At 35.8% G+C, this 14624-nt stretch overlaps 4 protein-coding genes across 9 annotated transcripts; 2 read left to right on the top strand and 2 right to left on the bottom strand.

The window, feature by feature from the left end:
• The first annotated feature begins 178 nt into the window (after positions 1–178).
• On the top strand, positions 179–3867 carry LOC105977725 (TLC ATP/ADP transporter). 6 transcript variants are annotated; one of them, XM_088819408.1, is made up of 13 exons: positions 179–459; positions 544–708; positions 926–1024; positions 1102–1236; positions 1345–1413; positions 1518–1599; positions 1690–1792; positions 1946–2153; positions 2539–2652; positions 2914–3040; positions 3213–3293; positions 3410–3526; positions 3619–3867. In XM_088819408.1, the coding sequence occupies exons 1-13, from the start codon at positions 355–357 to the stop codon at positions 3753–3755; spliced, it is 1542 nt and encodes a 513-aa protein (XP_088675534.1). In that variant the 5' UTR covers positions 179–354; the 3' UTR covers positions 3756–3867. The 6 variants fall into 6 exon arrangements, with proteins under 6 accessions (XP_088675534.1, XP_088675533.1, XP_088675532.1 ...); XM_088819407.1 differs by having other exon boundaries at positions 1943–2153; XM_088819406.1 differs by having other exon boundaries at positions 1514–1610.
• LSF2 (dual specificity protein phosphatase (DsPTP1) family protein) lies at positions 3708–5458 on the bottom strand. The gene is made up of 4 exons (XM_013003087.2): positions 5033–5458; positions 4485–4690; positions 4223–4393; positions 3708–4126 (listed from the first exon to the last, which is right to left on the bottom strand). Exons 1-4 carry the CDS (start codon positions 5304–5306, stop codon positions 3911–3913), a joined length of 867 nt encoding a protein of 288 aa, XP_012858541.1. The 5' UTR covers positions 5307–5458; the 3' UTR covers positions 3708–3910.
• A 1270-nt stretch (positions 5459–6728) lies between these two features.
• On the top strand, positions 6729–7801 carry LOC105977599 (uncharacterized). The gene is made up of 3 exons (XM_088819405.1): positions 6729–7071; positions 7169–7386; positions 7466–7801. The coding sequence occupies exons 1-3, from the start codon at positions 6829–6831 to the stop codon at positions 7527–7529; spliced, it is 525 nt and encodes a 174-aa protein (XP_088675531.1). The 5' UTR covers positions 6729–6828; the 3' UTR covers positions 7530–7801.
• Positions 7802–8571: 770 nt separating this feature from the next.
• Positions 8572–10549, bottom strand: AZG1 (AZA-guanine resistant1). Its single transcript, XM_013002920.2, has one exon. It carries the CDS (start codon positions 10460–10462, stop codon positions 8744–8746), a length of 1719 nt encoding a protein of 572 aa, XP_012858374.2. The 5' UTR covers positions 10463–10549; the 3' UTR covers positions 8572–8743.
• Positions 10550–14624: the final 4075 nt, after the last annotated feature.

The raw sequence follows: 14624 nt of genomic DNA, 5'->3' as shown, positions 1-14624 counted from the left end.
TTGTTTGTATGAATTTATTAGATCATATAATTTATTTTGATTTATATGTGTGAAGAATATTCTTAATTAGTAATGATTTTTTTTAAAATTGTTATATAATCAATTTTATTTTTTGCAAAATTAACTATACATATGGGGCTAAAAATATAAATAGTCACAAGTTGAAGGTCCATAAAGAAAATAACTATTTACCATTCTCGTCTTCAACTTTCAGTCTCTGACCTTCCGAGCAAGGTTGAGAAATGAATCATCTGTTGCAGCAGCTACTGAAATTCTGACATCTCCCCCTTCTTTCTGCAATCGAATTTTTCCCAATTTCATTAGCGATTACAGAAATTACGACGCTTGATTGCGATGATAATTGATAAATCTCAAATAGAATCAATCATATCAATATTCGTTACAGTTTATCCCCACGAAACCTCTGCATTGATCTATTCGACCTCTTCCTTCTTCTTCGTAAGTCTACTGTTTTCCTCTCTTTTTTTGAAATTGGTAAAATTTGTGTTGTTGATTAGCGTCTAACGAGTATCCATTGTGCAGATTCTGAGTGCGTATTTCGTGGTACTACCGTTGCGGGATGAAGGTGCAATTTCATTAGGGTTGGGAAATCTCCCTGGGCTTTTCGTCGGATCTTTGCTGCTCACGCTCGTCGCCGCCCCCGTTTCAACTCTCATTTTTTCACTGCCAAATCTTTCCAAAGGAAAGGTGTGAAATTATTTGGTAATTTGATTTTTTTTTTCTCCAGTTTGTGAGGATTACTTTCGGTATGTTATTATGCTTGTGTTTTAGCTTGATTTTATCGGAATTTTTGGTCATGTTTTTGTCCCATTTAGGGTTACATTTGTTATACATGTGTATAAAATCTGTTCTAATTGAGCAGTTGTTCTGCTACTAACATTTGGAATTATTGCTCCTTCTCCAGGCTTTGGTATATATACACCGGTTTTTTAGTTTGTCTCTTGTCGTATTCTTCGCTCTATGGATTTTTTCTACACCTGGAAGTTCAACATTCAATGCCAAGGCAAGTGCATAACACTCATTCTTCACAATTTGGTTTTTACAACATTTCTTACTGAACTATACCCTCTGTCTATGTAGGATACAAGTTCAGTAAACTCCACTATAAAGGAGGAGCTGAAGGTTGCAGTTAATCAAACCATTTCGGCTGATTCTGCTACGTGGGAAAACCATGGGTGGTTCTACATTGCAGTGAGGATTGCCATGTTCCTTTGGGTAAATTCGTGTTTCTCTACTTCTACGAATTTCAGATTTTCTTTTGAGCTGTAATCTCTAATAATTGCCTTGTTTTTTTTTTTATTTTATTTTTATAAATATGTACAGGTTGCTCTGCTTAATCTTATAACTATCTCCTCGACATGGGCGAGAGTGATTGACGTGATGGATAGTGAGGTTTGTGCGATCACCTTCCTGCTTAGTAGCTAGTGTCTTCAACTATTTAATATTTTCCTAAGGGCCTTGATTATGTGCACAATAACTCTCTTGAATTCAGTCAGGTTCAAGATTGTTCGGATTTATTGGAGCTGGTGCTACACTGGGTCAGCTCTTCGGTTCGCTGTTTGCCACAGGGATGGCTTGGTTAGGCCCATGTATGTTTCCTCTTTATTGCATCTCTTTCTCTTTTTCTCCTTGCCTTATGTTTTATGACTTCGAGTTTGGTTCATATAGATTTGCTTCTTGTTGCTGCAATCTTGATGGAATTTGCCGCACAGTCTTCAAGAGGAATTAACAAGGACATCCCCGAGCATTCTGAAGAACTATCTCCCATCAGGTCTGATTCATGCCTTGTCATATTCATATTGTTTTCTTCATATACACCTGTCGTAAACAACTGTATTTCTATTGGAAAAACAATACCTGGAGTCAAAATATCCTCGTCTCTGTTTTGCTTTTGCTCAATTTTGTTGTCTCTGGCTTGTAGAAGATCTGATACTGATCACATGAGCGAGAACAATGGACTACTTGGAACTAGTCTAAAAGCATCTTCACCAAGATCTCCTACTTCGACCGAAAAACCTCAGATCTGGGCTATATTGGAGGGCCTGCAGCTTATATTATCATCGTCTTATTTATTACAAGTTGCTCTGTTCCTATGGCTAAATGCAGTAGTATCATCTTTCTTCTACTTCCAGGTATGGAAACATTTGGTCTTTTTTAGACTTCAATTATTTGTTTTGCAGACTCTCTCAGAGTACTTCTTAGCCCACTAATTATAAAATGTCTTCAACGGATGATCAAATGATGATCCATGCATGTTGTGTTGAGACTTGATAATTAACGAGAGTTGGATGTAGATGTATTCATAGAAACCTTTAACAATTATTGACAATTGATGTTTACAACCGATCTTAAAGTAAGTGTCCTAACTAGTTTAGTTGGAAAAATGCATAATTAAGTTAACATGTTCAAGCTTCAAATATGTTGATCATTCATTACCTTTACATTTCGGTCTAAGATGCTTTTTTTTGTTAATTTATTTTATGAATTGTAATGTTTTTTGTTTTGCTACAACTGCAGAAAGTAACTGTTATTGCCAGTACAGTTACAAGTCCTGTTGGTAGAAGAAGATTGTTTGCACAAATCAATAGCTTTATTGCTGTTTTTATCCTCGGTGGACAACTTACTTTAACGGTATTGATTTTTTTATGCTGGGTAATAGTTATTTGGTGTTTTCTTTCAGATATCCAATGAAAAATAACATTTGATATCTTCCTCCTCTAAGATATTTTTTTCATTACCAAACTGAACTCTTGAGACTGCAATGGCTTTTCTTCTTCTTTTTTTCGTTTTTAATTATTATGAAATCACGTAGTTAGTTATTGTTTACGTATGCACTGTTTCCGGTTTAACTAATCAACTTCGAACTTACCTACTCATCTATATTTATGTCAGGGGCGCATACTTACTGTAGCTGGGGTCACTACAGCTATTTGCGCTGCACCATTTGTTGGGTTCCTTAATCTAATTGCTTTAGCCGTATGGCCCTCATGGATTACAGTTGCCATATCTGAAACTCTACGTAAGGTAACTTCTGTTTGCTGGTTCATACTCGTTTTTATCCTTTCCCTTTTACCCAATTTCTTTCAGCATTCTCACAAAATCTTTTTTCCCATCATATTTTAAGGGTTGATTTGAGTAATCTTTTCGTTACACACTCGAATGATTTTTTTTTTGTCCTTTTACCACTTCAGGTGGTTATGTACGTTGTTACCAGACCTGGAAGAGAGCTGCTTTTCACCGTTGTTACACAAGACGAAAAGTACAAAGCAAAGGTCTGAAAATACCATGCTAACTACTTCTTCTTGTATAGCAATTTCCATAGGTTAAAAGAAATTCCTTTTAGTGGTGCTATAAATTTTGTAAGAATCTTGTGAAATATAATCAACAGGTATGTATAGATGTAATTGTTCAAAGGCTAGGAGATGCCACTGCAGCTGGCATGTACAAGCTACTTTTCAGCGCTTTAGACGTCACTCCGTCAACCGTCTCCCTTTACGCATTGCCTGTACGTAAATTTTCGTTTATCATTAATATTTAATCTTACTTATTCATCCCAAGAAAAGAAAAAAAATCATTTTACTTTGCTCTGTTTATCAGGTGTGTTTCCTGTGGATAGTAACTGCATTCCACTTAGGGCGGCGACAAACACAACTTGCCAAGTTCAAAGCATCTCGAAGACCCGAAACTCAAACAAGATGACATTTTCTTTTTCTTTTTTCTTTTTTTTTCCGTAGATTTTTTCTTGATTTTGTACCATAAAATTTTACTACTTTCGGAAACAAGGGCATACCATAAAACTAATAATTTATTGTCGCACCAATGAAATCGGTGCTTTTTGTATCCAAATTCACATCCTCCGTAAAAGAAATTGGATCAGGCATCGAACTTATCAGAGATTCCTTGAAGTCTCACGAAGAGCACGAACACGATCCTGGATGAGACTTCTTTCCCACCCTGCAATATCCTCGAAAGCATTTTCAGGTAAGTTTTCAAAAGGCTCCTTCCAAGGCTCGTTTTTAGCTAAATCGTAGGTCGCTCCACGAATAGCTTTTCTGTTGGGCCCACACGGTCTCACCGAAGTCAGTGTGCTATACGCAGTACCGAGCTGCCACCCCACCAAAGGAAAAAAAACGAGCAAGCCGATCAGAAAAAAAATATGGAGATATTTACTATATATAAATAATGATTGAGATTGTCTTACATCCATATTGCAGAACCAGAACATGTAAGCAATTGCGACAGCTGGCGCCCGTCCTAAACCAGCAGTGCAGTGAACATACACTCTTCCATTGCCCTCTGAAATCGCCCATTCTAACGAAGAAACTGCTTTCGGTAATCCTCTTCTTAAGGAATCTGGATCGAAATCTTTTGCCTGAGAATATTTTTCAGCAGTTTAATTAATTCCGTAAGAAAAATATATATATATATACCCCCCATTTGATCTTTGAAAAAGATTAGCTTACAGGCCTTCTCATGTGATGAATACCGAGTTCTCTGCATCTATTTACGATTGATTTGAGATCGATTCCCCAATAATCGACATCTTTATCCTGCTGCAAGTTGAGAATATACCCCACATTCTGTTCCTCTTTTAGATGATCGATATCTTCGGCTTTCTGAGGCTGTGAGCCGACTATCAGATTTTCGGTTATCAATGTATAGTTCATCCCTAAGAGCAGCACAATTTATATAATTAGAGCATACATCAACATCTGTTGCTTTACAAGAAATTAAGATTAATTATTGTGACAATTAAATATTCAATAAACCTCCAAAGTTGATTATCTGGGGCCCCATTAAGTATTAATTAAGAGCACGTGTAATTAATCATAAACATTGGGATTAGGGGCGGATCCACTTTTCTAGCATGGAGTTCATCAGTTAAACATAATTAAGCATAATGAATAATTAATTAGTCAAAACAGAGCTAAGACTTTGACAAACCTATTGATTAAGATGATGAAATGTGTTTAAGGAAAAAGGAATTAAGGAAGAAAGTAAAAAAACAGACCGAGATCATGATGATATTCGTAAGGGTTCCTCATCATCTTCTTCATTGCTAAATTGTAATCATCCGTTGACCTCTTTGAGCTTCTAACAGCAAACCCTTGTCCCAAATTTTCACTCGAGAATTTTTTTGGGGCTTTTATGGAATTACACAGAGATGCTAAATTCTTTTGCTTTGGGGAAGAAAACAAAATCAGAGGAGCCGTTCCAAGTGGTGGTGCCACTGCGACCACCGCCGGAGAGAATAACGGGAGACAATTGCTGCCGACAACTTCCATTTTTTTCTTCTTTCTGGTGTGAATCTCTCACAAAAGTTTTTTCTTTTTTTAATTTCTGAGATATTTCGATTTTTTCTCTGGTTGGAGGTTTCTTATTTATAACGTGGCTGACTGGCTGTTACTCCTTTGTCCTTTTATTTAGGAATATTCACATTTTGGTACTCTATTTTTGATTCCTATAGTTAGGCGAGCCGAACTCGCCTATTTTGGCATACTCGAGCTCGACGAATTGAAATTTTTTGGTTCGAGCTCGAGTTCGCGTAAGCTTCTGTGAGCTCGAGCTTTAAGTAATGATATAATAATAATAATTATTATTATCATTTTATTGTATAATATATAAAAAAAATTAACTAAGAAGCTTGGGAACCTATCGAAGAACTATAATCGAACTCGAGTTAGAACTTTGTCGAACCAACTCGTAGAGTTCACGAGCCGGCTCAGCTCGTTTACCACCCATAGTTAGGGGTATGTGTGTTTATGCAATTAGAGGTAACCTCCCTTTATATCTCTGCACAATATTAAGAATCTCCATAAATGTAACTCGATTTTAGAAAATACATATAAAAAAAAAAACTGATTTTTTTTATATTAGAGCAACTCCAATGGATTTATTAAATGAGTTATCAAATCTCTTACCTACCATTTGACTTCTAAATTTTAAAAATTGTGTTCTCTAAAGGGGTTATTAAAATGGGTTTGTATTTTGATATTTCACCTCTTTGAATCTAAAAATACTTCCTGCAAATTGAGTTATCAAAAAATAACCACCTAACCAACCAATCACAAATTGACATGTGACAATTACATATAAAATTATAAAAAAAAATTCCAATTGATAATAAAATTTGATTACCATGGTTGGAGTAGATGAGTTTGAAATGTATTTTAAAATATTATCATAAATGAGCATTTGATAATCCAATTTTGATATTTAGCATTAGAGTTGCTCTTACTCGGTAAGAGAGTTACTCCCTCTGTCCCATATTATTTGTCATTTTAGATTTTCAATAAAACATTAATTGCATTATTTTCAGTTTTACCCTTAACCACTCTTAATTAATTAGTTGATAATCAATTAATGTCAAGGATATTTTAGTAATTTTATATGTTCTTTTACAATAATCTATGCACATTTATTGATTTTCTTAATATGTGCAAAACAACAAAAAAAAAACATTTAAATTGGGACGGAGGGAGTAATAATTATAGTATAACAAATAAAGTAAAACAAGAAAATATATATTAAAACCGTAAAAAATCACAGACAATATAAAAGAAAACGAAAAAAAAAAAATTGAAATTTAAGTGACATCCCAAGAATTAAGAGATCCAAAAGTAACCCTTTTTTCTCAAAAATCCAGCCCATTAATTACATCTTTTAACCATCTTTCCTTAAATAAAATAAAATAAAATTATAAAATTAAACCGGGAACACGATTAGGGTTCCTTGAGAGAAAGAGAGAGAGAGAGAGAGAGAGAGGCAGACGGGTGTTGTGAATCCGGCGGCGGCGGCGGCGGCGAGATGAAGCATCGGAAAATAGAATCGCAAAAGAAGGTGTGGAAGTTTATGCGTCTGATGGGTAAGAAGAAGGATAAAAATAGGAAAGCAAAAATGAGATACCCGCCATCGCCGCCGCCAGGTACCCTTCGTCCTCTACCCGTCATCTATAACATTAACGGAGATCCGGACGACAGCGTTCCTTACACCTTCAAACTTGTCCAAAAAATTGCCCGATTCGCTATGCGTATTTACAACAGAACTCATGTATGTATATTTCAATTACGTAACTAATTAATTGATTGATGACGACAAATACTGATATTAATACTAATGAATGTGTCGTCCATGCATGCATGTGCAGTTGGATGATTACGAATTTGTGGAGCCGTTGTACGCAATTGCACGAGGATTCGCAGGTTATATGGTAACTCTGTTCTTTACAGCTAAGCCTCTGGAACCTCCTGCTGATGGATTAGTTCACGAGTATCCCATCATCTTTCAAACTGATGTTAACTTGGTTCATCATTATGTCGACTATGTTCGACTTATCCCTCCTGCTGACCTCCCTCTATATCACGAGTAATTTTTTTTTTCTTTTTTTTTCTTTTTTATAAATAATTTTACTCTTCATATTAATTCATATAATAATATGAACTAGGTTTTTGACGAAAGAGATGATAGAGTTGGCGGCTTCTAATTGTGAATCCGGCGCGCGCGACTGAGGATCGGTATGTCTAATACCTTGCCATGGTTAATCCATTTTTCGTTTCGCTTTTCTTCAGAATGTTTTTTTTTGCTTAGTGAGAATATATCTATCTATCTGCATGCTGAGGAGACTTGGGACTCAGTTCATTCTACTTCATTATGAAATATCGCGTGAGTGCAAAGATTCACTAGTAGAAATTTTGCTTATTACTATGAAATTTTGTTGCTACGGTAAAAAAACATAATAAAAGGTATTTTTACCACGGAACAATTTTAAAGTTCTAGTAAATACTAGGATTTACCATAGTACTGCCATTTACTGTAACAAAGTTTTTGTCCCTTGTTCGTTGAAATTAAATTAATAACATCGCTCAAATAATAATTTATTCCGATCCCTGTGTTATTAGTTCGACTAAGGTAATAGGATTTTGTTAATTCCGATTGTATTAATTTGTAGAGGTTTAAGGTGGTGTTTGCAAATGATTATTTAAAAGCATAAGTTAGTGATTGTGATTTAAGTTAGTTTTAAGTGTTTATTTCTAAAAGTTGGGGGTGTTTGCAAATATTTCAGAAAATGAACTAAAATTGAAAAAGCAGGGTTAGGGGTGTTTTTAAAAAAATAGCTTAAAGCAGATTATTTTAAGAGAAGCAAAAGCAAAAGTTGATTTTGCAAACACATAAAAACAGATTATAAGCAAAAAAAACTGCATAATCACTTTCAAAAAGCATTTGCAAACACCACCTAAATGTACGAGCGATGACCATTTTCTCCTACAAATTCAATAAAAGCCTTTCTAACTAGATAGAAAAGCCCAGATTCGTTAATGTTGTTGGGCTAGTCATAGTGTTATTGTAGGGCCTCCAATCCAAAATGGATTTCTTTTACTTCTTTTCTATTTTTTAAAAATTAACCAAAAATAAAATAAATCAATAATCAGTAGTTTTACTGCGAAGTAAAAGGGTGGAGTTGATGTGAAAGAGCCATAACTCTATTAAATATGTTTCCACCAATTCAATATTAAATAGCCTTTAATATTTCCTACCTACATCACACATATGTGGTTGAATAGTGGGATATATATATTGATTATTCTGTCACACCTCCCGGATTATTAATCCATCATCATGAATTTCATAATCCCTATTCCCCTAATAATCATTTGATACCACTCAAATAAAACAAATTAAAAAAAATAAATAAATACCAAAAATACCCTTATAAAATAAAATATTATACCCCCTCTTTAGCACCACTATTAATATTATTATTATTATTATTATTATTATTATTATTATTGAATAATTGATGTACCCAATCCCACAAATGCAAGACAATGTAAGTACCAATCCCACCAATCAAACCATAGGCAATCGAATAAGTCAACGGCATGAGAATCAGGGTTACGAACGCCGGAATCGCCTGCCGCATATCGCCCCACTCCACCTCCACCACCGCCTTCATCATCATCACACCCACCAGTATCAGCGGCGGCCCCACCGCCCACGCCGGTATCGACGCCAGCAGCGGCGTGAAGAAGAACGCCATCATGAAGTACCCCGCCACGGTCAACGCGGTCAACCCCGTCCTCCCCCCCTCCCTTATCCCCGTCGACGACTCTATGAACACCGTCACCGGCGACGTGCCCAGCAGGGAACCCACCACGATCGCCGACGCGTCCGACATGAACGCGAAGTACTGCCCCTCGAAGTCGCCGTCGGCGCCCGTGAATCCGGCGAAGCTCGCCATGGAGTACAGGGTTCCGGTGGTGTCCAGTATGTCGACGTATAGGAATGTCACCAGCGCCTCCCAGAAGTGGGGTTCTCCGATGCTCTTGAAGCTCAGAGCTCCGGCGGTGCTCTCGATCTTGTGGATATCCACCACTTTCTTGAAATACTCGTACGCGGAGTCGCCGGCGGGGGTGTTCGGAAACGCCGTCACCTTGGTGTTTCTGAACCAGGAAACCGCCGTCACAAACACGATCCCGTAAATCATGGCCCCCTTCACATTTTTCACCAAGCAGTAAGCGATGATAACAAACCCTACTATGCCGAGCCAGAGAGTGGCGCTCTCCATCCGTCCATGCAAGCAGAGGATTTCGCCGGAAACAGAGCCGCCGGGGATCAGCATAAGTGTGCCGTTAGCTGACGTCATCACCGGAGCCACCGCCGCCCTGGCGGAGCTGGGGCAGCCGCCGAGTGTGACTAAGGTGGAGGAACTGTAACCGATGAGTCCGAGACCTTGATTGCTCTGCAATCCGATGAACGCGAGGAATAATCCGATGCCGGCGGAGGAAGAAATTCTGACGGGCTTGGGGACTAATTTGGCGAGCTTGGCGCGGAGGCCGACGGCGGAGATGAGTAGAAAGATTAGACCTTCCAAGAAAATGGCGGCAAGTGCGCTTTGATAAGAGATGTTTCCCGATCCGTGAAATCCGACGACTGTGTATGCGAAATACGCGTTGGTTCCCATACCCGGTGCTAGTGCTAGCGGCAGGTTCGCCAAAACCCCCATGATTGAGCAGCCGATGAGGGAGGCGGCGACGGTGGCGACGATCAGGTCTTTTCGGGTTTTTTCCAGGCAGGCGGCGTAGCCGGGGTTGACCGGTTGGAATTTGCAGGAGGTGTCCGGGGGGACGAGGCGGAGGTTGGGGCGGTTCAAGCAGTCAGCGGGGGAAACTGTGGGATCGGAGCAGAGTGAGATGCAGTCGGAGACGGAGCAGGTTCCGCCGGAATCTGATAGAATGGAGGCGTTGACGGCGAGGATGTAGGCCATTGTGAGGAACGTGGCGGTGCCGGCGCGGAGCTCGGTGGTGAAGGTGGTGTTGCGTTCGCTGACCTTGAAGCGTTTCCCGACCCGGCTTTTCGCCACGTAGGAGTTCAGGCGGTTGATTGGGGACTGCGTGGCGGATGACGGCGGCGGCGGCGGCGGTGGGTTGGATTCGATGTCCATTGCGGTTTCGGGATGGGACTGATTTTGGTTAGGTGTTTTTATATTGTTTGGTGATATGCTATTTTTTAACTTCACTTTTATTATTCTACTATTTCATTTTATTTATAATTATATTATATATTTATATATATATATATATACTTCTTTATTTCTTTCTCTTTACTACAATTATTTTGCTCTTTGTTAAACAAACCCATAATTCTTTTTTATTTATTTATTTATTTTTCCAAAGCAATTAATTAGGGGACATTGCTAAATTTATGTTTCAAATCCGTTGAAATTATTTTGTGGCAAATTTTAATTTTAATAATACAAATGCAGTAGAATTAAAACTAGCAATCTAGTAATGGGGCCCACATGTATTTGACCACAAATTTATAACCGAAGAAGAGTGTTCATATTTCATGATGTGACTTCGTTCTTCTAAATTTTAATATTAGCCTACAATTAATCATCTTGACCGTTGACTTTTGAAATTACAATCTTACCCTTGACCAACTATAAATTAATTTACATTGCTTAATATTACAAAAACCTGCATTAGTAGTAAACTATGAGGTTAAACTCATTACACAATAATTTATTTATTTTTTTACTTTTTCTAGTAACTAATTCCCAAAAAAACTAAAACACACCACCAACCAATTATATTCGTAGTTCCTCAGCTTTTTCATTCTCTTATTTCCCACTTTTGCAGAGATTTTAGAGTCACTTTAATTTTTCAATTTATTTTATATATATATATATATATATATATATATGCATTACAAATTGTTGCACCTTTTCTTTTTCTTATATTAGAAGTCAAATGTCTATATATTAGGGTTGACTTTCTTAAAAGAAATTGTAGGTCGAATTATTTTGTAACTCTAGTGGTCGAAATCTGAACACAAACAACACGTGCTGAATTTTGCTTTCTCATGATTTAGGTCAAAAGTTGAAACTTAGATTTATGTCACAATTTTTGTGTAATGTGAGTCTGACCTGTCTTAATTTGACATTATAGTTCAAATTTCACATGCAATATAATCTCTCTTTTTTTTTTTTAATTAAAACTATTTCAGTAAGTCAAAAAATTAATTAACTAGGTCTAGGAGCCCATAACTTCTTTTTTTTAATCATAATTTAAGCTAACAATTCAACCTAATCGATTATATGTAGCACTAGCACTAGTGGTTACAAGCTAAAGATAAATAATTTTGTTGAGCAATAATTAAATACAATTATTTAATTAAATAAACTGTACCATAATCATTTAATTAGTCAAGTGATATTAATGCGACTAATCATGCTTGTTACATGAAGTTCTTAAAAAATAAAAAAGTAATTTCCTCCCACTAGGCACTAACCATCTCTCGCAAAAATAAATAACATATATTGACTTACTATTCAATTTTAATTTATGGAAATAATTCCAAATAAAAAAATATATTATGTTTTTCTTCAAAAAATGCATTATAACATCAAAATTTTTAATATTCATTTAATGTTATAAGGTGAATAAAAATCAGAAATTCAAATTCCGATAAATAAAAAAATCACGGTTTCGGAACATATTTTGTCATTCCGAATTTTCTACATTTTTTAAAAATGTAATTGAAATTAGTTTTTTTTTTTTTTTTTGGCCTACCATCAATCATTCATAGATAGAGAGGTGAAGGTGTCATTGAATCCTAACTCACTTTAAATAAAGTGAAAAGGAAATGTCTAAAGAAAATGCAGTTCAAATGATGGCACAATAAGAAGTACACATTAATTTAACAATATTTTGGAATTCTTTTGCTCTACACTTTGATGGTGTGGGGTATTTGATTTTATGAGAAGCCTTTGTGTTACTTTCACATAATATTTGGAAAAAAAAAGTAGTACTACTAATCTCTTATGCCCTCTTTTTTCACATAGTGAAAGATGATGTGATGATTGTGTACAAGTTGCAAATAAAGTTGCATCAAATAGTTCCCTTTCATAGCAAGAAATTTCATACTACTTTGCTTTGTCTAACTCTTTTTATATACTATGCTACGTCGGGTGAAATATATCGGGTAAATCTTCATTATATATAAGTACACAAACACACCCACACATCCACATGGACGTGCTATCTGATGTAGCATTTGCTGGATGTGGCATATAAAGTACCGTCTAATCCCAAATTCCAAATAACTACCACCAAATCAGCAATCAAAACCGATTTTTTTCAGAAACAAGATAAGAACTTTTTTTATGTCTCTCTATTATATTCATTTAGGTAACCTTCATAATCACCTTTTCACTTTCTTCTTTATGGGAGTTGGGATGAAAGTAATTAGTGAAAAAGAAAAAAAACTATTTCCATTAGCAAACAAGACAAATGATAAAAAGGATTCAAGTTCATAAACACAATTATAAATCAAATTATTGCCAATTAGGGTTTATATATCTATAAGGGTAAATTACATCCACTTCCCTGAGGTATGCTATAATAACTTTAAAAATCCTATAGTATTAATAATTACACTCGCCCCCTGAAACATAGTAATAAACTCTAATGGGATAGTACATTAGATATGTTATTCCGATAGAGTTTTAACGAACTATTAGTTTCAAGAAATGATGGATACAACAAATAGCTATGGGTGATTTAAGAATTATTGGGGGAACCATGTCACCCCCTAACTCTATGTTGTTTCCACCACTAGCTAAAAGTGATAGTCCATTAGAACTTTATTGGGATAAAATGCATTACACCACTAGAGTTTCTAACTATATTTCAGGGGGTGAGTGTAATTATCGAAACCACATAAACCTTAAAGTTATTTAAACATACCTCAGGAGTGTGTAATTTACCCTTTCCAAAAAGCAAATGAGTAATCAATTGTATGTCTATTGATGAAAAATGAGAATATATCTATTGATTGAAATAAAGGAATTGCATCAATAAAAATTCTTGCAAAAAGAAAATGGTATATTATGGGGATGAGGATGCTACCCTTAATCATTCAAATTATGGGTTCCCTCCAAACAAGTTACACTTTTTTTTTCTCTTTATGCCATGTGGCCACCATTAGTGATTCACAATTAATGGAAATTGAGACAAGTGGACCAAGCACACGAGGTGGCATATTGCAATAACACAAGTAATTTAGTCCATAAAACAAAAATATATATAAAATAAATAAACAAAAGGAATAATAAATTAGGGTGTTACCTAATTACCAATGATTATTAGTTAGATGCATTGCATTATGAGTTTGGAGAGTTGTGATATGAGATATGACCTTGTTTTGGATTCCTTTAGCCTTATTCATTAGTCCAACAAATGGAATAACTTCAATGATATATAAATAAAATAAGGGGAAATATGCAATCCCCCTCAAATGGAAAATATTATGAGTAAAACCCAATTGACTTTTAAGACTTTTGCAAAAACCCACATCCCAAACTTAATTAGTGAAACCCCCTCAATTAAACATAATAAGACATAAGTACCCTTATTAACAGTTTTTTATAATAAATCAAATATTTAATCACGATATCTTTCCATAACCGTTTCCCTTTATTATAGGCGGATGTAATTCTCCTTGATATACAGGCGTGATTTCAGTCGAGATTAGGTGAGAATAGAGATATCGTCGCCATTCAACCATTCTGTGTTCGTTGCCGGAGTTAAACTGTGTTTGAAGATCAGAGGTTCCGCTTTAATTTGTTGGTTTCGTAATTGTGGCGGGTTGTAGTGTGTGTATTCAGATATGTGTGTATGTGTATTTAGAACCGAAATTTCATTGTTTCTTTTTTGGGTCGTCTTAATTGGTGTAAATGAATGTTACTGATTGAAAATTTTATACCTTTTTACACAGAGTCACGTTGAGAGTCACGTTGTGACTACTCTGCAAATCTTTTGTTCGTTTTGTGTTAATTGATTGTAATTTTATTTTAATTTATTTTTTTGCGTTACTTGATATGTTAGTGTAAGTTTCAATGTGTTTGTTGTGGTTGAATTGAATTCACATGATATCATGTGATTTGTATTTACAGGTAGTGCAGATTTATTCATCAGAAGTAATCACATAGTAGTCACATAGTAGTCATATAGTATTCTGTGACGCTTTCTTCTTCATTTCAGAAACCAGATTCGAATGTGACTACGCAACTCAACTTCACTGGTTTATCACTACCGAAACAC

This window comes from Erythranthe guttata, chromosome 6, assembly GCF_056151865.1.
Source record: "Erythranthe guttata isolate IM_541 chromosome 6, IM_541, whole genome shotgun sequence".
Classification (NCBI taxonomy): domain Eukaryota; kingdom Viridiplantae; phylum Streptophyta; class Magnoliopsida; order Lamiales; family Phrymaceae; genus Erythranthe; species Erythranthe guttata.
Note: the sequence above shows the minus strand (reverse complement) of the source record. Positions and strands in the feature narration are given on the sequence as shown.

Coding starts and splice junctions, on each gene's coding strand:
- LOC105977725 (XM_013003085.2), top strand. CDS start 355: ATGATAATTGATAAATCTCAAATAGAATCAATCATATCAATATTCGTT. Junction 460..543: donor CGACCTCTTCCTTCTTCTTC/GTAAGTCTACTG, acceptor TCCATTGTGCAG/ATTCTGAGTGCGTATTTCGT. Junction 3,294..3,409: donor ACGAAAAGTACAAAGCAAAG/GTCTGAAAATAC, acceptor TATAATCAACAG/GTATGTATAGATGTAATTGT.
- LSF2 (XM_013003087.2), bottom strand. CDS start 5,306: ATGGAAGTTGTCGGCAGCAATTGTCTCCCGTTATTCTCTCCGGCGGTG. Junction 4,691..5,032: donor CGAATATCATCATGATCTCG/GTCTGTTTTTTT, acceptor TGCTGCTCTTAG/GGATGAACTATACATTGATA. Junction 4,127..4,222: donor TCTGGTTCTGCAATATGGAT/GTAAGACAATCT, acceptor GTGGGGTGGCAG/CTCGGTACTGCGTATAGCAC.
- LOC105977599 (XM_088819405.1), top strand. CDS start 6,829: ATGAAGCATCGGAAAATAGAATCGCAAAAGAAGGTGTGGAAGTTTATG. Junction 7,072..7,168: donor GTATTTACAACAGAACTCAT/GTATGTATATTT, acceptor ATGCATGTGCAG/TTGGATGATTACGAATTTGT. Junction 7,387..7,465: donor GACCTCCCTCTATATCACGA/GTAATTTTTTTT, acceptor AATATGAACTAG/GTTTTTGACGAAAGAGATGA.
- AZG1 (XM_013002920.2), bottom strand. CDS start 10,462: ATGGACATCGAATCCAACCCACCGCCGCCGCCGCCGCCGTCATCCGCC.